Source organism: Nyctibius grandis (genome assembly GCF_013368605.1).
Source record: "Nyctibius grandis isolate bNycGra1 chromosome W unlocalized genomic scaffold, bNycGra1.pri SUPER_W_unloc_1, whole genome shotgun sequence".
Classification (NCBI taxonomy): domain Eukaryota; kingdom Metazoa; phylum Chordata; class Aves; order Nyctibiiformes; family Nyctibiidae; genus Nyctibius; species Nyctibius grandis.
This window is the reverse complement of record NW_027167472.1, coordinates 4,182,552-4,208,871: the sequence shown is the minus strand read 5'-3', so window position 1 is coordinate 4,208,871 and position 26,320 is coordinate 4,182,552. Positions and strand designations below refer to the sequence as shown.

Sequence of the window (26,320 nt, the reverse complement as noted above, 5' to 3'; positions counted from 1 at the left end):
AGCATCTGCTAAACAAATAAATATAAATTATGATAATCCTTCTAGTTTTGAGCATTTACAACAATAAACAAATGTTTTCAGCCAGATTTTTTTTTCTGATGACATATTCATATGCTCAACGTTTTTATTTTCCTAAATCAAGGTTGTGTAAGAGTTCATACAAAAGTAACAGCATAGTATTTAGAAATACTTTCTGCAGGTTCATAGTTCTTCTTGTAGGTGTTTATTTTGGCCTTAACCCAAAACCCCAAAATGAGAGGTAAAAAGAGTTAATTTTGAGGATGTTGAATCTCTTGCTGACAGGGAATTCTACTTATGGCAAGTATTTAATGTAAAACAAATATTTAGCTACAGATCTTGATTCCACCTGCTCTGAGACTTATTCAAATTTAAAAGGGATTGTCCTGGTTTCATTGGGATTTGGTTTCAGTTTGTGGCCAGCCATGGTGATCAAGGCCCTCAGCAGTTAAATCCAGAGCAGCTGACCCTGGCTGCCCCACAGGTGTATTCTGTATCATTGACATCAAGTTCACTATGAAAGGGAAAGCTTGCTAGGAAGAGGTGGGGCTCTTCTCCCTGCTCCTAAATGAAGACAGGGATTTTTTTGTGTTGTGTAAAAAATTGGATGTATTCTATTTAATCATTTCAAAAGGCAGCACTGAACTTTAGGGGTGAAAACTAACATTATAATTGTACACTGCCTCAGTTTTAATGCTGTACAATCCATACTGAAAACACTAGAAAGCTTTACAGTTCACAGTTATTTCACCCATTTTTCATTTCCCTCCTTCATTTTTATTCCCAGCAGTTGCCTCTACCACCATGCTAGGCTTGTAGGATTTGGAGGGAGGGGGCAGGAGCTGAACATGGGGTTACAGTGTCTGACCCACCAGTTCTGGGTCTGTTCTGGGCCACGGTGTAAGAACACAAGATGAGACGACCAAGGAGCGGGCAGAGTAGGCTGCCTGAGACTAACTGCTAGCACAAAGGGACTGAAAGCCTAGAAATGGTTGGCAAATGAAATGCGTTATGAATTCTTTTAGCAATAAAGTCACCTGCTTGGTATCTTTCCTTCAGAAAATGATTCTCTTAAAAATGCGGTATATTATTCACAGTGCTATGAACCCAAAGGTCCCTGCTAACCAATTTGGAGTATAACACAATAGGAATTTAAAACCCCAAAACCTGCAAGGGATTCCTTAGAAATACCTTTCTTTTTTTTACTAGAGAACTGAACATAAATGCATTTTTCTGGAAGAGTTCAGTGATTTGAATTACGTTTTTAATGTGCAGATTCTGACCAACTTCTAAAGCTTTTTCAACCAAAAAAAAAATTTGCTACAAAACCTACAATTTGTTTTGCAACATGCTTTCTTTCCTCCTTCTCTTTCTCACACGCCTCTCCTTACCCTTAGCTCCAATATTGGCTGGTTACAGTCCTCCAAGAAGCAGGATGAGTTCAGGGCACAGAGAGGAGACAATACATGGTTATGAAGAGTGACCTGAGCAGGTTGCAGGAGACCAGGATTCTGTCTCTTATTTTGTCACAGACACGAGCAGTGACCTATGTTAAATCATGTTGCACCTCTGTGCCTCAGTTTCCCAACTGTAACCTGGGTATAAGATGGTCCCCTTTGCATTACTCCTATTTTTTTTGAATCAAAGAGTCTCCAGGCTTTCTTTCACTATGTGCACGTGCAGGGCACCGTGGCCTCTGCATGGTATTGTGGCATAGCTTAAAAGAATGGCAATCACATGGGTTAGAGGAGAAAAGTGTCTCTAATAGGTCTCTGGCTATACTCCTTCAGCACTATCATACATGGGAGCTCACCTGATGTCTGGGGCAATTCAGCTGTCACCACAAATCCCCAAGCAGTAACTATTAATCATTCACATTGCAAAGTGCTGAAAAAGGGGCTGTGTTTTAAGGTACCGAACCAGCTGTACGCATCACTACAAAAAGGCTTAAGAGTACATTTCTACTGTTCAAGGATATAGAAGAGAGAATTAGAATTGTTAATATTTACTTACATTAAATGCCTGCAAATGTGGTCAACCAGAGTTGAGATTTCCCTGCAATTCCTCCAGGGTGTGGAGGCTCTCTGCTGAGTCAATGTGCCATCAGTGTGCCCCCCTCTGAAAGCTGGAGCAGTCCACTCAGAGGGATTCAGGGAGATCCCAGGTACATGGGCTAAAGCTGTTTGAAATTGTAAAGCATCTTCTGAGGTGAGCTTTGTGCAAATAGAAATATGAGTTTCAATACAGGAGTCACTGCCTGAAATCCTGAGACCATTAAAAATGTAACCATCTTCTGCGGGCTTGGTGTCTGTCAACCTGTGACAGAGAAACGTACATGGAGGATGTCTGGGACATACCCTCACAGGCCATTGCAACAACAATATACTGGGTGAAAAAGAGAATAAGCTTCAAAATTTCCAGCTACTCCATTTTAACAAGTGAGTTTTAATTATAACTGCATTATCCATGCAAGAAATCCTGAGACTTTACCAAAAGTGATCACAATGTGTGAATAAACTTGAAGACATTTATTAATTTGGGGATTTTTCATAGTATTTTCTTGAAGAGTATGAAGTAAATATTGAACATAAATAGTCACTTCCTATCAGAGTTTGAACAGGTGCTAGGTGCAAGGTAGACTTTAAGACTGTTTCCAATACACCTATGAAATAGTTGTGCCAAAGCAAACTACAGCCTCTTTTGACCTCATTAGCTTTAGTTGTTCGTTAAGACTGTGCAATGCAAATGTAAATAACGACCACTGACCAGAAGTAAGTCAATGTTTAGAAAAGATGAAGAGGGCTGCTGCTGTCATATAAAACTGACTGTAAAATGTTTGTCTTTACCCTGAAGTTAGATATAGGGGGAATTTTCTTTAGAAAAATATTCAAGAAAACAAGGGGAGAAAAGTCAGTGTCCTGCTTTGACCTAAAACAGAAGCAATTTTCCTTTCAGAGACTTTTCCTTTCAGCTAAGCTGCTTCTAAGTAACTGCACTTTCTGAAACTAACTGCATGTTTTGCAGACAGTGTCTGCTCCTAGGACTGATAACGATCAAAGTTTATAGTTATCACTGAGGTACCGGTAGGGATGTTATGCAGAAAGGCTTTTGCTTCTACTTATTCCTAGAGAAACCAAGGTCACTGCTAAATTCCTCACTGCTTACGAGTGAAGAGCCGAAGGGGGGTCGCACCTGCAATGAGGAGCAGACAGGGCAGGTGACCCAAAATTGACCAACAAGGGTATTCCATCCCATACACGTCATTCTCGGTATAAAGCTGGGGGATGACGAGTGTCTCGCTCTCTTCTGCTATGGCCGGCATCTGAAGAGGACTTTGTCCATTTTTCTCCTGCCCTCGATCCTAATCCATGCGTTCCTGAATCCAGTTCCTGTCCATTGCTTAGCCCAGTCTGGGCCTTCCCAGAGCCTGCCCTGCAGCACTGGTGGTGACATGATCATCATCAGGGGAGCTCGGTCTTGGTTTTCTCTATATTTGCATATATTTAATAATTTCCATTATTATTATTATTATACTCTTCTATATTGTTATAGCCTGTTAAAACTGTTTTAACTTTCCAACCCATAAGTCCCCCTCCCTTTTCTCTTTTCCTTCCCCTTCTGATGGGGGGAAGGAGTTAATAGAGAGCGTCTGCCATCAGTTTAATAGCCAGCCCAACCTTAAACTGTGACAGATTTATTGGCTCCCAACGTGGGGCTCGAGAGAAGCTCTGACAGGCTGCTCTGATAAGTTCAAATCCCAACTCCGGTGGTAGGAGACCCGGATAGCTTAGTCGAGGGAGTATCAGATTTCTTCCTTTGAGAATCTTGAGGGGTTGGAAATTAAACCAGACAGCTCACATCATGTCGTTTTTTAGCAAAGTGTTATCTCGTGTCTTTATAGAGCTTTTTACAGAGTTGAGTATTGTAATGCTGCCTTACCTGCCGCATGTGCTGTGTTGTTGGTTATTCCTGGCTAAAGTTTACGTGTGGTTTAGCAGTAGGTGCTGGTCAAAATGCATTGGTTTTGGGGTTTGATACTGATTTATGCCGTGATAAACTGGGCCATTACTATTCTGATCTCTTATCTCTATGACACAATGATGGGCAGCTTTAACTGCAGATCAGTAGCAGCGACTTCATCTGAGTACTCTGGGCGTCCTTTAGCTGATTCTGTTAATAATTACACTTTGAATTTTACTTTGGGAAATAGTACTGTTCCCTTTTCTGCCAAGCTGTTTCTGGTAGATTTTGAGAATGGTTGGGGCTATCCAAATGGCATGATCCTATTTTTGATTTTTTATTAATGTGTTTCAGGTGTGGTATAAAATTAAATATCGATGCAGGTGTAGGTGTTATCTAGGCATCTCAGCCGCTGCAGCCCCCATGATGGCCACTACATCTACTCAAACCCCGGCAAGGACGAGGGCCAGGCCCTTGCCCCCCAGCGAGCCTCAGCACTCCCACGACAACCACTGCACCCCCCACAACAGCCACTGCCGCTGCATCTACTCGACCTCCAACAACAGGCACTGTGGCTGCTGCAACTCCAATGACGGGCACCGCAGCTATGCCAGCCTTGGCAACTTGCACTGCAGCCGCTGCAGCCCCTGTGATGGCCACGGCATCCACCCTACCCTGACAACAGGCACCGTAGTCACACCAACTCCGACAACAGATCCTGCAGTCACTCCAACTCTGACAATGGGCACTGTAGTTACTTTAACCTCGACGATGGGCACTGCAGCTACACCAACCCCAGTGTTTGCCACGGTGATTCTACCCCCATCTGCTACTAGTGCTCAGTGCAGATGCAGGTGCTCTGTGGCTACTACAACCCCGTTGGGAAGTGCCACAGATGGAACACAGAACCAATCCAGGCCAGTATTAGTTGCCCCTGTAACCAGGAAGAAATACCAGAAGAAATCAGTTTGTTTAGTGATGGACGACGATGGAGATGAGGGTCCTTCTCAAGCAGAGCCATCCCAGGGGGAAGACTCAGAATCAGAGGTAACTGTCCACTCCTTATCCCTGAAGGAGTTGCGAAATATGAGAGAAGATTTTAGCCGCCATGAAGGTGAGCCACTTATCACCTGGTTGCTCCGACGCTGGGATAATGGGGCCAATAGCTTGGACTTGGAGGGTAGAGAAGCCAGACAGTTGGGATCCCTGGCCAGAGACGGTGGTATTGCTAAGGCAATTGGGAGAAAGACAAACACTCTCAGCCTCTGAAGATGACTCTTATTAGCCATAAAGAGCAGGTGTCCCTTTAAGGACGATATTGTATGCTGCCGAAGTGGACCACTATGGAAAAAGGTATTAAGTACCTGAGAGAATTAGCTGTGCGAGAGATCATTTATAGTGACCCAGAGAGAACTGTAGATCCTGATGCAGTGCAATGTGACCAACCTATGTTGCGGAAGTTTGTGCAGAGTGCACCATTGACATATGACCACACGTTATTGACAGTATTGATCTGGGGAGGAGACGAAGAGACAGTAACTACTATGGGTGAGGTGGCTAACAAAATGCGACAGTATGAAGACAGTCTTTCTTCCCCAATGCAGGCCTGCATTTCAGCTGTGAAACAAGTGACTGAGAAAAACAAGAGCTTATTTGAAAAACTGTTGGACAAACTGTCCATCAAACTGTCAGACTGTCCTGGTTTGGCCTAAAACAGACCAATTTTCCTTTCAGTGATTTTTACTTTCAGCTAAGTCTCTTCTAAGTAACTGCACTTTCTGAAACTAACTGCATGTTTTGCAGACAGTGTCTGCTTCTAGGACTGATAACGCTCGAAGTTTGTAGTTATCACTGAGGCACCGGTAGGGATGTTATGCAGAAAGGCTCTTGCTGTACTTATTCTTAGAGAAACCAAGGTCACTGCTAAATTCCTTACTAATTACGAGGGAAGAGCCGCAGAAGGGTCGCACCTGCAGGGAAGAGCGGACAGGACAGGTGACCCAAAATTGACCAACAAGGTATTCCATCCCACACACATCATTCTCAGTATAAAGCTGGGGGGACCATGAGGGTCTCACCCCTTCTTCTTCTGGTATGGCTGGTGTCTGAAAAGGACTCTGTCCGTTTTCCTGCTGCCCCTGATCCGTGCATTCCTTGAATCCAGTTCCTGTCTGTTGCTGGGCCCAGCCTGGGCCTTCTCGGAGCCTGCCCTGCAGTGCCTATGGTGACGTGACTGACATCGGGGGAGCTCGATCTTGGTTTTGTATATATTTGTATACATTTAATTATTTCCATTATTATTATTATACTCTCTTTCATTTTTATTGTTTATTAAAACTGTTTTAACTTTCCAACCTGTAAGTCTCTCTAGCTTTTATCTTTCCCTTTCCCTTCTGGGGTGGGGGGGGAGGAGGGTTAATAGAGAGCGTCTGCCACTGGTTTAATAGCCAGAACAGCTTTAAACCGTGACACAGACAAACTGACCAAGATGATAGAGAATAAACTTGACTCTCCACCTGCACGGGCCCGCATCGTAGCCATTAAGAGAAGGCGCCCTCCTACAATACCGGCTCGAGGGAAACGGACTGTGCCATCAGGTACCCTGTGGTTTCCCTGCGTGATTATGGAGAGGACATGAGAAGATGGGATGGAAAACCTACTACTGCCCTGCAGGCACGAGTACGTGAGTTGCAAGGTAAAAGAAATACCAGAGAGAGTTTTCCTAGGAGGATGGCTGCTCCAGTTTCCAATGAGCAGTTCTCCAGTCAGGGTAGATTGGCCTCAGATCCCTATGTACCAGATGTGAATAAGGGGAATGAAGGCCTAATCCACGTGAGCCACATGAATCCATTCCTTGATTAGAGGGGCCCTGCCTCCAGCCAGGTGGAGGAGAGGGACAACCGAGTTTATTGGACTCTGTGGATTCGATGGCTTGGCACATTAAAACCACAAAGGTATCGAGCCCTGGTAGACACTGGTGCACAGTGCACCCTAATGCCATCGAATCACATGGGGACCGAATCCATCAGCACTTCTGGAGTGATGGGAGGATCTCAAGAGTTATCTGTATTGGAGGCCAAAGTGAGCCTAACTAAAAATGAATGGAAAAAGCACCCCATTGTGACAGGCCCAGATGCTCCGTGCATCCTTGGCATGGACTACCTCAGGAGAGGGTATTTCAAGGACCCAAAAGGGTATAGATGGGCCTTTGGTATAGTAGCTGTAGAGACTGAGGACATTAAACAGCTGTCTACCTTGCCTGGCCTCTCAGAGGATCCTTCTGTTGTGGGGTTGCTGAAGGTTGAAGAACAACAGGTGCCAATTGCTACTACCACGGTGCACCGACGACAATATCGCACCAGTCGAGACTCCCTGATCCCCATTCATAAACTGATTAGACAATTGGAAAATCAAGGAGTGATTAGCAAGACTCGCTCCCCCTTTAATAGTCCTATATGGCCAGTGCGAAAGTCTAATGGAGAATGGAGATTAACTGTAGTCTTTTGTGGCCTAAATGAAGTCACACCACTGCTGGGTGCTGCCGTGCCAGACATGCTAGAACTTCAATATGAACTGGAGTCAAAGGCAGCCAAGTGGTACGCTGTGGGGTTCCCACAGGACAATGGTGGGAACGAGGTATTGAACGAGCTATGTCCAGGCATGTCCAGGGGGTGGTAATGGGGTGGTAATGAACTAGCCAATCATAATAAAGAACAAGGACTTTGGCTATGAGAAAAATAAGATATGGGGAAGTTGAAAAATAAGAAAGAATGCTGCACCTGCAAGATATAGCTTTTTAGCATAAACCAATCAGAACTAATACAGAGGCGTGTGAACAAAGCATACTAACCAATCATAATAGAAATGACATGTACACAGAGTGTGTACAAAAACAGAATAGTATAAATGTAACCTCAGATACGTAAATAAACGAGATCTGCTTAACGATCATATTGGTCTGCATGCATTTACTCCGTGCCCTCTCAACAGTACGCCACCATGGCCATTGCTAATGCGTTTTTCTCTATTCCCTTGGCACCAAAGTACAGGCCACAGTTTGCTTTTACCTGGAGAGGTATCCAGTACACCTGGAATCGACTGCCCCAGGGGTGGAAACACAGCCCTACTATTTGCCATGGACTGATCCAGACTGCACTAGAAAAGGGTGGAGCTCCAGAACATTTGCAATACATGGATGGCATCATTGTATGGGGTGATACAGCAGCAGAAGTTTGAGAAAGGGGAGAAAAGAATCCAAATTCCCTGCAAGCTGGTTTTGCCATAAAAAGAGGCAAGGTCAAGGGACCTGCCCGGGAGATCCAGTTTTTAGGGATTAAATGGCAAGATGGGCGTCGCCAGATCCCAATAGAGGTGATCAACAAAATAACAGCTATGTCCCCACCAACTAACAAAAAGGAAACACAAGCCTTCTTAGGCGTTGTGGGTTTCTGGAGAATGCATATTCCAGATTACAGCCAGATTGTACGCCCTCTTTATCAAGTGACCAGAAAGAAGAATGATTTTCAGTGGGGCCCTGAACAACGACAGGCTTTTGAACAGATTAAACAAGAGATTGTGCATGCAGTAGCCCTTGGACCAGTCCGTACGGGACAAGATGTTAAAAATGTGCTCTACACCGCAGCTGGGGACAATGGTCCTACCTGGAGCCTCTGGCAGAAAGTGCCAGGGGAGAATCGAGGTCAACCCCTAGGATTTTGGAGTCGAGGATACAAAGGCTCAGAGGCCAACTACACTCCAACTGAAAAAGAAATATTGGCAGCATATGAAGGAGTTAGAGCTGCTTCAGAAGTAATTGGTACTGAAGCACAGCTTCTCCTGGCACCCCGATTACCAGTACTAGGCTGGATGTTCAAGGGTAAGGTTCCTACTACTCATCATGCAACTGATGCTACATGGAGTAAGTGGGTTGCATTAATGACACAGAGGGCTCGAGTAGGAAACCCTAATCGCCCAGGAATCTTAGAAGTGATCATGGACTGGCCAGAAGGCAAAGACTTCGGAATGCCACCAGAAAAGGAGGTGACACGTGCTGAAGAAGCCCCACCATATAATGAACTACCAGAGGATGAGAAGCAGTATGCCCTGTTCACCGATGGATCCTGCCGTCTTGTAGGAAAGCATCGGAAGTGGAAAGCTGCTGTATGGAGTCCCATACGACGAGTCACAGAAGCCACAGAAGGACAAAGTGAATTGAGTCAATTCGCAGAGGTAAAAGCCATCCAGCTGGCTTTAGACATTGCTGAATGAGGAAAGTGGCCAAGGCTGTATCTCTATACTGACTCATGGATGGTAGCAAATGCCTTGTGGCGGTGGTTAAAGCAGTGGAAGCAGAGCAACTGGCAGTGCAGAGGTAAACATATTTGGGCTGCTGAACTGTGGCAAGATATTGCTGCTCGGCTAGAGAAAGTAGTCGTGAAGGTACGTCATGTAGATGCTCACGTACCTAAAAGTCGGCCCACTGAGGAACATCGAAACAACCAACAAGCAGATCAGGCTGCTAAAGTGTTCCAAATAGATTTGGACTGGGAACATAAAGGTGAGAGATGTAACATAAAGATGGGCTCGTGACCGAGGGGTGGGCTTAACCATGGACTCTATTGCACAGGCTATCCACGTCTTTGAAACGTGCGCCGCAATTAAGCAAGCCAAACGGTTAAAACCTTTGTGGTATGGGGGGCAGTGGTTGAAATATAAATATGGGGAGGCCTGGCAGATGGACTGTATCACACTCCCTCAAACCCGCCAGGGTAAACGCTATGTGCTTGCAATGCTGAAAGCAACCACCGTATGGCTGGAAACATACTCTGTGCCCCATGCCACTGCCCAGAACACTATTCTGGGCCTCGAAAAGCAGATCTTATGGTGACATGGCACGCCAGAGAGAACCGAGTCAGACAATGGGACTCATTTTAAAAACAGTCTCATAGATAACTGGACCAAAGAGCATGGCATCGAACGGGTATATCATATCCCCTATCATGCACCAGCTTCTGGGAAAATTGAACGATACAATGGGCTGTTAAAAACTACCCTGAAAGCAATGGGGAGTGGAACCTTTAAAAATTGGGATAAGCATTTGGCCCAAGCCACCTGGTTAGTTAACACTAGTCCCCGTGGTGCATGAAAGGAATTTGTTGGGAAAAACTGTCTGGGTTCTTCCTGCTTTGGGCAAGGGCAAACCCATTCATGGGATTGCTTTTGCTCAAGGACCTGGATGTACTTGGTGGGTGATGCTGCAGGATGGTGAAGTCCGATGTGTCCCTGAAGGTGACCTAATTCTGGGTGAGAATACTTAATTCTGAACTATATGATGTTAATTGCTACATAATATTAACAGTGTTCAATAAGTGTCTTTCAGGTTAAGGCAGTGGTGATGAGCTCGCTTCATCAAGTAGCATCCAGTAACCTCCTTGAGATTGACATCTTTATCCTGCAACGCATGGGCATGAACCACAACAAATCTCATATCATGTCTCCTGCCCTGAGAGACTGCTATCACAGATGGAAACCCACAATCCTGAACTAAATGAACCTAACAAACTTTTTGTATAGAGATGAATCATAAACTAGTGATATCTGTATATATTTGAAGACAAAAATCAGTAGTGACCAAAAAGCAGCCTTAAACCGTAACAGTCGGTGAAATTCCATTTCTCTGCAATCACTGAAGAGAAGAGCCAAAACTAATAGGAGTACTTTATTACTGCTGCTACAGCATCGTAGCTGTGTTAGTCTGCTCTCTACACTATTACCAAGTGTCCGAGCCACCTCGGCGCCTGCCTGCTGCCACCTAGGGTCTGTGGCAAACTGACAGGAGCACCAGCTGGATATTTCTTATGGACGTTAGCTTCATATGAATGGAAGTTGTAGGAACCCATGTGGTTCAAAAATGGTAGTCAGACCAATTAAATATCACCAAATACATGCCTGTGTTTATGTACAAGTTGATATGAATACTAAAGCAAGGGCATTTTTATTACAAACACGTGGTGAGTAGCTCAGAACCATGATTAGGCAATGTTTTCTCTTTATGACCCATTGAACAACCTTGGCAACCCCCACAGGAAAATGCCATGCCGACACTCAGCCTTGGGTATTGCCTCTAGACCCAGAAACGGGCAATATTGCTGATAAGCTTTCACAAGCTATAATTATACCAAAAGCTCTATGGCTTTTCTAAATACATCCATCCAGGTCCCTTTTGCATTTGCCATCTTGAAGAGACCTAAAATTACTGAGTTAATATACAACTATTTACTAAAAGATAGTTCCTCTTTTTAGTATTTCTTTTTAATCAAGCTTTATCTTGAGGTCTGGTATAATTTTTTAATTAGAACTAAAGATTTTATCTAATGAAAAACCCAAATGCCCAGAACAAGGCTTATGTGGAACTGAGGTGCTTATATTCAAAACATGATCACTAAACCCTTCCCCTGCCACCCACCCAAATTAAAAGGTATTTTTCTGTTTCACCTCAAAGTGTCCCAGTTGTCCACAGTTCTGCACCACCACACGTCTGCAGCCACCCATCCCTGTGGTCTGGCACCTTGCTCCTGACAAAGCGTGCCAGGCAGTGGAAACCAGCAGGGCAGGGAAAGGCGGAGGAAGCTTACTTATGACCACGAATAAGGTTCACAAAATGTCATTGCATCTACTTTATTTCAAAAACATCACTACGGATCCCAGACATGCCTTTTACATGTCATCATAAGGGTCAAAACACTTTTTTTTAACGTTTTCCTAGTTAACCATTGTCCTGGTTTCCTGGGGATAAAATTTATAGAATCAAGTTTCTGTTACATTTTGTTTCAGTTTGTGGCCAGCCATGGTGATCAAGGCCATTAGCAGTTAAATCCAGGGCAGCTGACCCAGGCTGGCCCACAGGTCTATTCTATAACATTAACATCATGTTCACTGTAAAAGGGAAAGCTTGCTGGAAAGGGGTGGGGTTCTTTCTTCTCTCCTCCCTTCTCTCCTCCCTCTTTCTCATTCTTAATGATTGCTATTCCTGGAACAACTTGCTGCAACTCTGTAGCTAAGTATACTTTTGTGTGTTCTGTATTATCATTGAAATTGGTTTCTTCATTTTATTAAATCTGTTTAACTTTAACCCACGAGTCTCCCTCCTTTTCCCAATTCCCTTCCTCGGTCAGGGAAGGGACATTGGGTGAGAGAGCAACTGTTATTGTTTAGCCCTGGGTGCGGGCTAAACGAAGACAGTTTATTTGGTGCCCAATGTGGTGGTCAAATAGGGAACCACAATTGCCCAGGAATTCTGGAAGTTATCATGGACTGGCCAGAAGGCAAAGATTTTGGAATGTTGCCAGAGGAGGAGGTGACACTTGCTGAAGAGGCCCCACCATACTATAGACTATCAGAGAATGAGAAGCATCGTGCCTTGTTCACTGATGGATCTTGCCACATTGTAGGCAAACAGCGAAAGGGGAAAGCTGCTGTGTGGAGTCCTATGCGACGAGTGGCAGAAGCGGCTGAGGGAGAAGGTGAGTGGAGTCACTTTGCAGAAGTAAAAGCCATCCAGCTGGCTCTAGACATTGCTGAGTGAGAAAAATGGCCAGTACTCTCCCTGTATACTGACTCGTGGATGGTAGCAAATGCCCTGTGGGGATGGCTGAAGCAATGGAAGAAAAACAAATGGCAGCACAGAGGCAAACCCATCTGGGCAGCCAAATTGTGGCAGGATATTGCTGCCCAATTAGAGGAGCTGGTTGTGAAGGTATGTCATGTAGATGCCCATGTATCCAAGAGCAGAGCCAATGAGGAAGAACAAAACAACCAGCAGGTGGATCAAGCTGCTAAGATCAAAGTGTCCCAAGTAGATCTGGACTGGCAGCATAAAGGTGAATTATTTTTAGCTCGGTGGGCCCATAATACATCGGGCCATCAAGGCAGAGATGCCACATACAGATGGGCCCGTGACCGAGGGGTGGATTTGACCATGGACACTATCGCACAGGTCATCCACGAATGTGAAACATGCGCTGCAATTAAACAAGCCAAACGGCTAAAACCCCTGTGGTATGGAGGACAATGGCTGAAATATAAATATGGAGAGTGTTATAGAAATTTTCACACGATTAATGAAAAAGTTCTTATGAGTTAGAGAGACAAGAATCAATAGGGGTGAAATAGAATAGTGAATAGAATAATTAATATAAGTCTATCTGAATGCACACAGGTGGGCTTTCACAATCCATGAATATTGTTCTCAAAGCTCCTTGTGTAATCCTGACCTAGGACTGAACAAATCATCAATCAAAGCTTAATGAGTAGCTAAGCAGGAGTAGGCCTAGAAGTATTACCTTCTGATGATTTTAGTCAAGGGGATGTATGGTTAACCTTTTCTTTACCTTAAAAGAAATATAGGACACTTAGAAATAAAAATTAGTATAGATAAGGTTTTAAATATAACTTTAGTTGTTTTTAAGGTTGAATGTTTAGGAGACACTGGCGGTGGGAACCGAACTCTGATCAACCTGGATCAGGACGGGACACTGATCACGGCAAGAACATTAAGGACGCCGATCACAGCAAGAACATCGAGGACGGGGTGTCGACCGGAGTCAGAGCGGAACCAGAACATAAAGATCAGCTAAACAATGGAAAAGAATGGACTTTTGTGGACTCTTGATGAAGGAAGAAAGAGGAATTGAAATAGTTAGTGGATTATTAACAGAAGCTTATGAAATGTTTATGATGTAATTGATTATTAGTTTCTATATAAACCGATAGTGAATTTGAGTCAGGTACCATTCACTGCGGTGGTGGTCCAACTCTGAGTTGTTTAATAAAACCAGCAAACCTAGAGACCCGGACTCTACCAATTTTCTTTAACAGAGAGGCCTGGCAGATTGATTACATCTCGCTTCCATGAACCCGCCAAGGCAAGTGCTATGTGCTCACAATGGTGGAAGCAAGTACCGGCTGGTTGAAAACATACCCCGTGCCTCATGCCACTGCCCGTAACACTATTCTGGGCCTCGAAAAGCAGATTTTGTGGTGACATGGCACTCTGGAAAGAATCGAGTCAGACAATGGGACTAATTTCTGAAATAGCCTCATAGACACCTGGGCTAAAGAGCATGGTGTTGAATGGATATATCACATCCCCTACCATGCACCCGCCGCTGGGAAAGTGGAACGATGTAATGGACTGTTGAAGATGATGCTGAAAGCGATGGGTGATGGGACATTCAAAAATTGGGATGAACACTTAGCAAAGGCCACCTGGTTAGTTAATAGCAGGGGATCTGTCAATCGGGCTGGTCCTGCTCAATCCGAACTGTTGTGCACTATAGAGGGGGATAAAGTCCCTGTGGTTCATGCAAGAAATATGTTGGGGAAACCAGTTTGGATTACTCCTGCCTCAAGCAAAGGCAAACCCATGTGTGGAATTGCTTTTGCTCAGGGACCTGAGTGCACCTGGTGGATGATGCAGGAGGATGGGAATGTTAGATGTGTACTTCAAGGAGACTTGATTTTGAATGAGAATAGCCAATAACTTGAACTGTATGATGCTAAGTGTCATTTATTTCGGTAAGAATCACCCCAGACTGAACATGGGCTTCACCAGACACAACAGCTGCAAGCTCCAGATGCAATACATCATCTTGCAGTGCCCAACTTCAACACTCCATCACACAGTATTGAGGCCTGGTCCCGATCTGCCAACTGAGTGAATCCCACACCAATGTTTTTCCTGCCCTGAGAGACTATTATGAGAAATGGAACCCACGGATTTGGACTGAATTGATTCAATGGACTTCTTGGAGAGATGGCCCATAGCCTAAAGAGAATGATATCTGTTTGTATATATGGATATATATATATGTTGTGAGATAGGGAAAATAGTAGTGACTTGATGTAAATGATATAGAATAAGGGGTGGAACCCTGTCCTGGTTTCCTGGGGATAAAATTTATAGAATCAAGTTTCTGTTACATTTTGTTTCAGTTTGTGGCCAGCCATGGTGATCAAGGCCATTAGCAGTTAAATCCAGGGCAGCTGACCCAGGCTGGCCTACAGCTGTATTCTATATCATTAACATCAAGTTCACTATAAAAGGGAAAGCTTGGTGGGAAGGGGTGGGTTGTGTGTTTTGTGTTTTTTTTTTTTTATTTTTTTTTTTGCTCTTCTTCCTTCTCTCCTCACTTCTTTCTCATTCTCAGTGATTGCTAGTCCTGGAACAGCTTGTTGCAACTCTGTAGCTAAGTATAATTTTGTGTGTTCTGTATTATCATTGATACTGGTTTCTTTATTTTATTAAATGTGTTTAACTTTAACCCACGAGTCTCCCTCCTGTTCCCAATTCCCTTCCTTGGTCAGGGAAGGGACATTGGGTGAGAGAGCAACTGTTATTGTTTAGCCCCGGGTGCAGGCTAAACAAAGACAACCATGAGGCATCCAAGGTAGGTAGGCTTCTGTTAGGGGCTTGTCTAGCTCCCTTCACCCATTCATTGCGTGGACCATGCACCACCAGGAAAAGAAAATCACATTGAGCATAAACCACAGACCAACATATTCTTCAGTCCATCATGCCTGCACATTTGGGAGCTCTGCCCTGAGCCTTATGGCACAGATCCTCCCCCATACAGTAAGCATAAAGCCAATTCTGTTAGGACATAAGGTTTCCTAGGCATATGTTAACCTTCTTTGGTTTCAGATCCCGAGTGGTGGTGGAATTCCAGCTTCTCCAGGGATCAGCATCTGATGGAACAACTATGAAGCATGAGTGTGCATCAAGGGGGCAAGCTTCATCCCCTGTTTATCCCACCAACTCCTGCCTGATAAAAGGGCTCCCAGCGCTTTTTGTCTTTCTAAGTTACTGTTGACAAAAGCAGTTGTCTGGCTGCTTTAATCTGTGCAAGAGATTTGTCCATTTTTTATGAAGTTCCTGTATGGAAGTGGATGGATAAGTGCAAATTTAAAATACACCTTTATAGTTTAAAGGAGATGTTTATAGTGCACCACTATAACTATATAACTATGTTTATAGCATAACACTATAACATAGTGTTGCATAGCAAACAACTTTTCCTTTTACTAGTTATGTCTGTGTGATGATGCTCCTGTGAGTCTCAGTGAGAAGCAGCTTGATCTGATTAGCCAATTTTCAGCCTGTCCAATTAACAGGGATGAAAATTAAATAAATTTAAAAAGACATCTATGATCATTTTCTATTACTTTTAGATCACAACTCAAAATTAATCAAGGATACTTTTAACATAGAAACACTATGAGTAAGAGTAATCATTGGAATCTTTTTAGCAGGTTAACTGCAAAAGTAAGTGCATAAACATGTATTTGTAATTCTGAAAAGACTTGAAATAGTAGCAAAAACAACACTAGTGACAATCCCACAGGTTGATTACTTTATTGTTGCATCCTATGAGAAGTCTACATTTTTCATGTGTCACTTTATTTCTGAGGAATCAATATGCTTATGAGCATTACAAAGTTGTACACACTATACGTTTTGTGTTTAACTTCATAAAACATGGGGAGAGGAACTGTAGTTATCTATACAAGCTGCCTTATGTTATCAGTTTATTCCCTGCTGAATTCAGCGCAGCCGGGCAGGTTTTGTCTCTCCTGGCCACTGCAGAACCAGCACTTTCACACAGCATTTTGGCCAAAGCAGCAAAGGTCTTCTCCTGAAATATGAACAGCTCTGGAATCATTCCAGGGTTGAGCCCTTGGCATCCCAGAAAGTGCTTCAGCATCTCCCCTGCTAGAAAATGTCAGTGCTGCAGACATGAAGGACCACCGGTACTGAAGGACCACCTTTGCAGTCTCCTAGGAGCCACATAACTACATGTCATGCTGGTGATAAGAACCATTCTCCTTCCTAATACAGTCTCTCCTTGCCAAAAGCACAACACTACGTGCAGGGTTGCAGCTCCCCTAAGAAACCTGCCACTGAGATGACGACATGGTGCTGTCACCTTAACTGTCACACAAGTGTGTTACAGTTGGATTGCTGTTAATGTGCATGGACCCATGCAAGAATACTGGAAAATCTGAGTATTGAAAAGTAGAAAAACTGATAACTTCACAGTTATAAAAATCTCTATCCTGGGTAGAGCACAGTGCCTTCATTCACTTATGTGCCACAGAAAAAGAAACTTCAGGTACCATTTCACGTGTACTGTTGTCCAAAAAGCGGATCCGTGTCCGGCGTGCAATAAACCAATCTCACGTTCAGGAGAGATATTGTATTTATTCTGTGCAGAGTGCTCGGTGGAATCATCTACAAATCAAGCACACCTACTGCGAATCCCAGTACCTTTTTTTATACACAAAGAATTACATGAAATCATCCCTCTATTTGCATAACATACTTTTCATTGGTTACTATATCTGATTATAATTAACATAAATGCTTAGTCATTCTTATACTATCTACACATGCTCAGGGGAAGGGTCTTCACCTGGGCAAGGGTCTTTTTGACCTGTGGGCGTGATTTTTAGTATTATAATGAGCATAGTTTACTTCAGGACATCTTAAAACTCATATTTCGGCCAAGGTTGATTTACATTAAACAAGAGTTAGTAGTTTGCTTTAAACAGACCACTGATTAAAGTCCTTATGTTCCAGGATACTCCTTTCTTCTTCTCCTTCTGGCTAGCATCCCAAGATGTAGATAAGGACAATATCTCCTTTCCCTCCAGATGGACCCAGGTGTATCCTGACAAAATGTATCCTGCATGCATCTTTAAGCAGTTAGCAAGTACACTAAGTAAATGTTCAAACACAAATACAAATGTTACTATATCACTGTCAGTGGTTTAGCTTTCAAACCAGTGGGTGCAAGTGAAATGTATCCATTCAGAACACTTAAATGTCATTCACCCTTCTCTCTACTTGAGATAATATCACTGAATGTTAACAGCAGCATGTTTTATTCTAAAAGTTTCTGCTTGAGCACATCAAGCAAAGTAAACTTTGTGTAGATGCTCAGCTTTCTGCTATTTTTGTTCCAATGAAAGCAAATATGCATACTGGATGCAAAACACTGTGTTTACATTAAATCAGTACAAATAAATGGCAATTTTAAACACTATTTAATCATCACACCGAGTGCAAATATACACCTACAGCTGCACACATGAACAACACAAATGCAATTTGTAAACATTGTATATTTAAAATTCCGTTATTGCGAAGGTGTATCGTGTTTAAAGTACTTTGGCTGGTGTGTTCTTTTTCACACAGGCCAACCATAGTCACTATTCTGTAAGTTACATTTTTCTGTTCAACTCCGGATAAAACCGGGCAGATCTTCATTTAAAGGTATCTCTACATTCATTACATTAATTAGCAAACTACTGAGGGTGAGTTGCCGACTCGAAAACCACAGCTCTGTGTAAAGCTTGGCGACGACTGCAGCGCTCGACAGAGGCTCGCTGCCCTCGCTGCTTGTGGTGCGGCCGCCTCTGCCGCGCTTCTCTTCTCCAGCCTCCAGAAACGGAAAAAAAAAACCCGCTAATACCCCTTTTCAAAGAGAAAAAGGAGAGCGTGCCGCTGGGCGGGGGTGCCCTGCCAGCCTCACGCTGCGGCTGGCACCGCTCTGCCTTGCACAGAATCACAGAATCAACCAGGTTGGAAGAGACCTCAGGGATCATCGAGTCCGACCGTTGCCCTGACACCACCCTGTCAACTAGACCAGGGCACTAAGTGCCATGTCCAGTCTTGTCTTAAACACCTCCAGAGATGGTGACTCCACCACCTCCCTGGGCAGCCCATTCCAATGGCTAATAACCCTTTCTGAAAAGAAATTCTTCCTAATGTCCAACCTGAACCTCCCCTGGTGAAGCTTGAGGCTGTGTCCTCTTGTCCTATCGCTAGTTGCCTGGGAGAAGAGGCCAACTCCCACTTCACTACAACCTCCCTTCAGGTAGTTGTAGAGAGTAATAAGGTCACCCCTGAGTCTCCTCTTCTCCAGGCTAAACAACCCCAGCTCCCTCAGCCGTTCCTCGTAGGTCAGACCCTCCAGACCCTTCACCAGCTTGGTCGCCCTCCTCTGGACTCGCTCCAACACCTCAACATCTTTCTTGAAGTGCGGGGCCCAGAACTGGACACAGTACTCAAGGTGCGGCCTCACCAGTGCCGAGTACAGAGGGACGATCACTTCCCTAGACCGGCTGGCTACACTATTCCTAATAGAGGCCAGGATGCCATTGGCCTTCTTGGCCACCTGGGCACACTGCTGGCTCATGTTTAGGCGGCTGTCGATCAGCACCCCCAGGTCTCTTTCCGCTGGGCTGCTTTCTAACCACTCTTCCCCCAGCCTGTAGCGCTGCATGGGGTTGTTGTGGCCGAAGTGTAAGACCCGGCACTTGTTCTTGTTGAACCTCATGCCGTTGGTCTCGGCCCATCCATCTAACCTGTCCAGATCCCTCTGTAAGGCCTTCCTACCCTCCAGCAGATCGACACTCCCACCCAGCTTGGGGTCATCTGCAAATTTGCAGAGGGTGCACTCAATCCCTACGTCTAGATCATCTATAAAGATATTGAACAGCACCGGCCCCAGAACTGAGCCCTGGGGAACACCGCTAGTGACCGGCCGCCAGTTGGACTTTGCCCCATTCACCACCACTCTCTGGGCTTGGCCATCCAGCCAGTTTTTAACCCATTGAAGAGTCCACCCATCCAAGCCCCGGGCAGCCAGTTTGTCTAGGAGGATGCTGTGGGAGACAGTGTCGAATGCCTTACCGAAGTCTAGATAGACTACATCCACAGCCCTGCCCTCATCTACTAAGCGGGTCACTTTGTCATAGAAGGAGACCAGGTTGGTCAAGCAGGACCTGCCTTTCATGAATCCATGTTGGCTGGCCCCGATGCCCCGATTGTCCTGCATGTGCCGTGTAATGGCACTCAGGATGATCTGTTCCATCACACGGGACACGCGTGGCCGGGGTCGCGGGGGGTGCGGGGGTCTCAGCACGGCACCTAGCAGAAGCGGTACCTGCCGCGGCGGTGCAGAGGGTGAAGGCGTTGCCCTGCGGGAAGGCCAGGGTGCGGATGCCGCTCGCCTCCCCCAGCGCTGCCCGCAGGCTGCCGCCCCCCTCCAGCCCCCCGCCGCCCGCGCGTGGGACGGCACGGCCGGTGTGCAGCCCGCGGAAGGTGCCGAGCAGGCGCGGGGTCGGCCGCGGGCGCTTAGCCATGGGGCTGCCTCCCAGGCTCCGCAGGGCGGCGCGGCACTTCTCCGACACCTCCTGCAGCACGGCGTCCACGCCCGTCGCCTCCTCCCACGGATCCGACCGTCCGCGCCTGCCCCAGCTGCCGGCCGGGGCGGCGGCGGCGGGAGAAGAGGAAGAGGAGGAAGGGCCGCCCCGTCGGCGCACTGCGGGAGCAGCGCGACTTCCACGGACTGCGCCGCACCGCGCGTCCCCGGGGGCCTGCGCCGCGCCCCTCCGCACCGCACCATCCCGCACCGTCCTGCACCACTCTGCCCCGAACCAAACCACCCCATCCCACACCTCACTGCTCTGCTCCACACTGCCCCATCCCGCACCGCCCTGCCCCAAACCAAATCATGCTGTCCTCCACTGCCCTGCTCCATCCCACACTGCTTTACCTCACACCACCCGGATCCACACTGCCCTAATTCACCCCACACTGCACTGCCCTGCCCTGCCCCACACCACCCCGTCCTGCACCACCTCGACCCACCCCACACCTCCTTACTCCTGCCCTGCATGGCCCACCCTACCCTGCATTGCTTGGCCTCACCCCGCACCCTGTCCCCCACATTGCACTGTCCCCCAGGGACCAGCTGGGCCATGGGGCAGCCAGGCCAGGTGGGGCGGCAGCACTCATGTCAAGGACAGCGGCCAGCTGCCTGGCCCAGCTCACCAGCTCCTTCAGCTGCATGTTGCTCTCTTGCAGTGTCACCAGCTCTTCCTGCCTCTGCGTGAGGGTCTCCTGCAGCTGTGAAGGACAAGTGGGGACAGGGCAGTCAGGACAGCCCCACCGCCTGGGGGATGCTCACACCGGGGCTGCATGTGGGAATATAACGGAAGATTGGCGAGGAGGATTGTAAACACGCTCAAGTGACTTGCACCTGGGGTGTCGAAAAACACATATATTATACTAGTAACTGTTGTTTAGTCTTGTGTGCTGGACAAGTAGAGCATCTTCATTCAGATAACATAGGCCTGTGATAAGACTCAGAGCACCTAATTGTTCATGCCTGAGATTCCTGCCCTGCTGTGAGAAAGATCAAAGCGCAGTGGAAAAATGCCGCCTGCAAGAAACCCCTGATATACAGGCGAAAGCAGCAGGCCCGGAATCTCTCGCTCTCTGTCTAGCAGGAACCGAGCTCCGCGGTGCCTGCGTCCCCGCTTGCGTGCCTTTGCCCCGGGTGCTGCTTCGGAGATCCCCCGGTTTGCGAGGTAACGGGAATAAATTTGCTCTTTGTATTTTATCCGTGGTCTTGTGGCTGTTCCTGCGTCCTGCCTGTGGCGGCTCACACATTTTGGCGTAGTCGGCAGGATCCAGGAACAGCCATGCCATGGCTGAAAAGGAAGTCGAGGACTGGGGAGGCCGTGACGGTGACTCCCTGCATTCCGGGATGGCCCAGTACTGAGGAATGGGCCCCCGTGGCCACTTTCCTGGCTACGCTGGCTCCGCCAGAAGCATGGCCTGAAATATATGACAGGGTGGCGATGACCCCCCAGGCAATTGACACGGCTGTGCGTGGGTTGCTATGGAAAAGAGCATCAGATTCTTCTCGCAAATTAGCGGGGAGATTGGGATGGTTGTTAGCTACTGGTCTTAGAGCTTTTCACCGTGAAAATGTTGCATTACGGAGTAGAGTGAGAGAATTAGAGAAGGAAGTCCGGACTTTACAGGATGCAAAGGTGATTGCACATGAAGTAATTACTATTCAAGCAGAACGGTGCTATGAGTTGCAAGATAATGTAGAGCGGTTGGTAGCGCGTATTGCTAATAAACGAAGGGATAAATATGGAAATATTGAGAGTGAATCCTCGGACTCTGAGATTGAGTTTGAATTTGATCCGGACTTAAAAGGCAGGGAGGTGGTGGAAGCACGACCCCTCATACAAATGATGGGGCAGCAGGAACAAGCGGACGGGGGAGTGCAGGTCACATGTACTTACACTCCGAAAGAATTAAGGGAGTTTTTAGAGATCTATCAGCAGAAGAGCGGGGAAGGCATACTGGCATGGATTTTGCAAGCTTGGGACAGTGAGGCTGCCTCTATTCATTTATTAGCAGGTGAAAAAGATTTATTAAGCCCTATAGCCCATGATGATCAGATACAGCGGGGATATGCTCAGTTGCAAAGTGTCAGGGGCCCTGATGGGCGAGCCATTATTGCACCTCCGCTGTATCAGTGGTTGTGTGCAGCAGTTTTAACAGCATATGCAGAACCTGTTGAATTAGTGTCGTCCCTTGTAAGCTGGTGCACATTGGAAGAAGGTATTAATTTGGTGCGGCAGATGGGGATGGCTCATGCATTAGTTATGGGATCTAGTCCAGACAGTATACTCGTAACAAGAAGTATCAAAAAGCAGTTCTTGAGAGGAGTGCCTGCCTCACTAAAGCCCCTCATTATATCATCAGTGACAAATGCTACGAGTAATATAGGCGCCCTAGCAGATACCTTAAGGGAAATTGGGGCTGTACTTTCAGGGCCATCTATTCGGGTGGTGAATAAAGGAAAGCCGGCAAAAGCAAAGGGGGTTACAGCACAGGTGACAAGAAAACAAATGTGGAATGATCTTATACAAGCTGGCATCCCACGATCAGAAATAGACGGGATCACAACATCAGAAATGTTCCGCAAATGGTAAAAGTTAGCATTTACGTGAAAAAGCCGATCACCCCCAGCCCCACCACCAACTCTGCGCCCACCCTCCGCCCCTCCTGCCACCGCAATGCACGACACTACTTGGCAAATGAACTATAAAGTGGCTGTCTTGGGGCGGGGGGGGGGTTTACATGTATTAGCTCTGGTGAATACTGGAGCTGAAGTTACTGTATTGCATAGTATTGTTAATAATAAAGATGCCACATCACAGATCTGTGGATTGGGGGGAAATCTGACCCCCGCCCTCCAAGCTAAGGTGACCTTAACAATAGAAAATGCTACACCGTTTACTGCGACTATGTTAATTGCCCCAATTAAAGAATATTTCTTGAGTATTGATATGTTGACAGGATGAACAGTTGAAACTTTAAATGGTTGCTTCTGCTTTGGAACTTCGCAAGCAGGATTTGCTATTCGATCTATAACTGTCTTGCGTGCATTCCTGAAGTGGGATCCTGTTGTGCTGCCTGTGCCTGCCAAGGTGATAGCAGTAAAAACAGTATCGTATTCTAGGGGGGGAGGAGGAAATTACCCAAACCAGATGGCACTTGGAGAATGACTGTATATTACAGAGAATTGCCCTATGGTCAGGTACTGTTACTGTTTATCATTATATTGATAATCTATTGATTATGGCAGAGTCATAACAAGAAATCGCAGCTGCGGCGGGCAGAAAAGGCGGCACAGACTCTGAGATCGAGGATGCAAGGGCCTGAAGCCGAAAGGCCTACTTTTTTTTTGTTATTCTACTACCCTATTTAACTGCTGTAATGCAGGAGCCAGACTATGCAGTTCAAGATAACAACAACCATTCCCTGTTTTCAGCTCTGTGTTCAGAACTGACCTTCAACACATGTTTACTTCTTTCATGCCTCAAAAGGCCCTGTGAACTGGTCTCGGCTCCTTTATCTCAGAAGCAAGCAAAAACTATTCTCAATGCAGTGTTCCCAAGCAAATCTTCTGCTCCCCAAGTAAAGCACAGCTGTTTGCAGGCCGAGGGTCTTCCACAGCAGCAGCTGCTGAATCACTGAAAGTGCATTTAAAGGACCAAGGCTGGGCAATTAATTCAAAGAAAATACAGGGCCCTAGTACCACCATACAATTTTTGGGAATAGATTGGCATGTACTTCTCCTCTTATTTTACATCTTTTGTTAATATTGGATTCTCGAGTTCTTGTATTTCAGGCATCTTTGATGACTACCTGTACCTTATCTAGAGGAGATAGCATTGGAACGGTTTTATTGCTGTCACAAACCCAACATCAGATTGAAGTTCAATCTGAAAAAAGCACATGCCCTGGATACATTTCTGCAAGGCCAACATGTAAATACTTAGGTTTTGTGTAACTATCTCATCTGCTTTTTATATTAAGGGAAGATCAACAGCTGCAGATCTTTTAACGATGTGTCTCATTAGCATGCCAGTAGCTGTATTATACAATTATATTATGCTAAGTGATTGTGATATTAATGTTTTTCCTTTGCTATTTTTTCTGAGTAGGTAACGACTGTATGCCAATGAACATTACAACATTGATTGACAATGGACTATTTCCTCCTCCAACACCATAAATGCAACCTCAACATCACTGATGAACCAGCCAGCACAGAGGACAACATTCAACATCTCCAGGACTTATAGCATCCAATGGAACAATCTACTGATTATGCCTGGCTGGCTGAGTGGTTTCATTCCCTGACAGGATGATTGGGACACTTGATTTACAGTATTATTCTATAGATATATATGTCTATTCCTTTTCCTATATGTAACCCGGTGGATAGATGATGGTAAAGCTGTGGATGTGGTCTATCTTGATTTCAGTAAAGCGTTTGACACGGTCTCCCACAGCATCCTCGCAGCTAAACTGAGGAAGTGTGGTCTGAATGATCGGGTAGTGAGGTGGATTGTGAACTGGCTGAAGGAAAGAAGCCAGAGAGTGGTGATCAATGGGACAGAGTCCAGTTGGAGGCCTGTGTCTAGCGGAGTCCCTCAAGGGTCGGTACTGGGACCAGTTCTATTCAATATATTCATTAATCACAGAATCACAGAATCACAGAATCACAGAATCACAGAATGTTAGGGATTGGAAGGGACCTCGAAAGATCATCTAGTCCAATCCCCCTGCCGGGGCAGGATTGCCTACACCATATCACACAGGAACGCGTCCAGGCGGGTTTTGAATGTCTCCAGAGAAGGAGACTCCACAACCTCTCTGGGCAGCCTGTTCCAGTGTTCAGTCACCCTTACAGTAAAGAAGTTTTTCCTCAAATTTAAGTGGAACCTCCTGTGCTCCAGCTTGCACCCATTGCCCCTTGTCCTGTCAAGGGATGTCACTGAGAAGAGCCTGGCTCCATCCTCATGACACTTGCCCTTTACATATTTATAAACATTAATGAGGTCACCCCTCAGTCTCCTCTTCTCTAAGCTAAAGAGACCCAGCTCCCTCAGCCTCTCCTCATAAGGGAGATGTTCCACTCCCTTAATCATCTTCGTGGCTCTGCGCTGGACTCTCTCTAGCAGTTCCCTGTCCTTCTTGAACTGAGGGGCCCAGAACTGGACACAATATTCCAGATGCGGCCTCACCAGGGCAGAGTAGAGGGGGAGGAGAACCTCTCTCGACCTGCTGACCACACCCCTTCTAATACACCCCAGGATGCCATTGGCCTTCTTGGCCACAAGGGCACACTGCTGGCTCATGGTCATCCTGTTGTCCACTAGGACCCCCAGGTCCCTTTCCCCTACGCTGCTCTCCAACAGGTCTGCCCCCAACTTGTACTGGTACATGGGGTTGTTCTTGCCCAGATGCAGGACTCTACACTTGCCCTTGTTATATTTCATTAAATTTCTCCCCGCCCAACTCTCCAGCCTGTCCAGGTCTCTCTGAATGGCTGCACAGCCTTCCGGTGTGTCAGCCACTCCTCCCAGTTTTGTGTCATCAGCGAACTTGCTGACAGCGCACTCTAATCCCTCATCCAAGTCATTAATGAATATATTGAATAGAACTGGTCCCAGTACCGACCCTTGAGGGACTCCGCTAGACACAGGCCTCCAACTGGACTCTGTCCCGCTGACCACTACTCTCTGGCTTCTTTCCTTCAGCCAGTTCACAATCCACCTCACTACCCGATCATCCAGACCACACTTCCCCAGTTTAGCTGCGAGGATGCTGTGGGAGACCGTGTCAAACGCTTTACTGAAATCGAGATAGACCACATCCACAGCTTTACCATCATCTATCCACCGGGTTATGTCCTCATAAAAGGCTATCAAGTTGGTTGAGCATGACTTCCCCTTGGTGAAGCCATGCTGAGTGCCCCTAATGATCCCCCTATCCTTGATGTGCCTAGAGACAGCACCAAGAACAAGTTGCTCCATCACCTTTCCGGGGATGGAGGTGAGGCTGACCGGTCTATAGTTCCCCGGGTCCTCCTTCTTGCCCTTTTTGAAGACTGGAGTGACA

At 46.1% G+C, this 26,320-nt stretch overlaps 1 protein-coding gene across 1 annotated transcript in view; it reads right to left on the bottom strand.

Annotated features, from left to right (window-relative positions):
* The window catches only part of LOC137677096 (multicilin-like), a 55,519-nt gene extending 33,984 nt beyond the window's left edge, over nt 1–21,535 (bottom strand). The window contains 4 exon segments of the mRNA XM_068424278.1: nt 19,986–20,274; nt 20,277–20,380; nt 20,836–20,950; nt 21,479–21,535. Coding sequence (XP_068280379.1) covers nt 19,986–20,274; nt 20,277–20,380; nt 20,836–20,950; nt 21,479–21,535 — 565 coding nt within the window.
* Nucleotides 21,536–26,320: the final 4,785 nt, after the last annotated feature.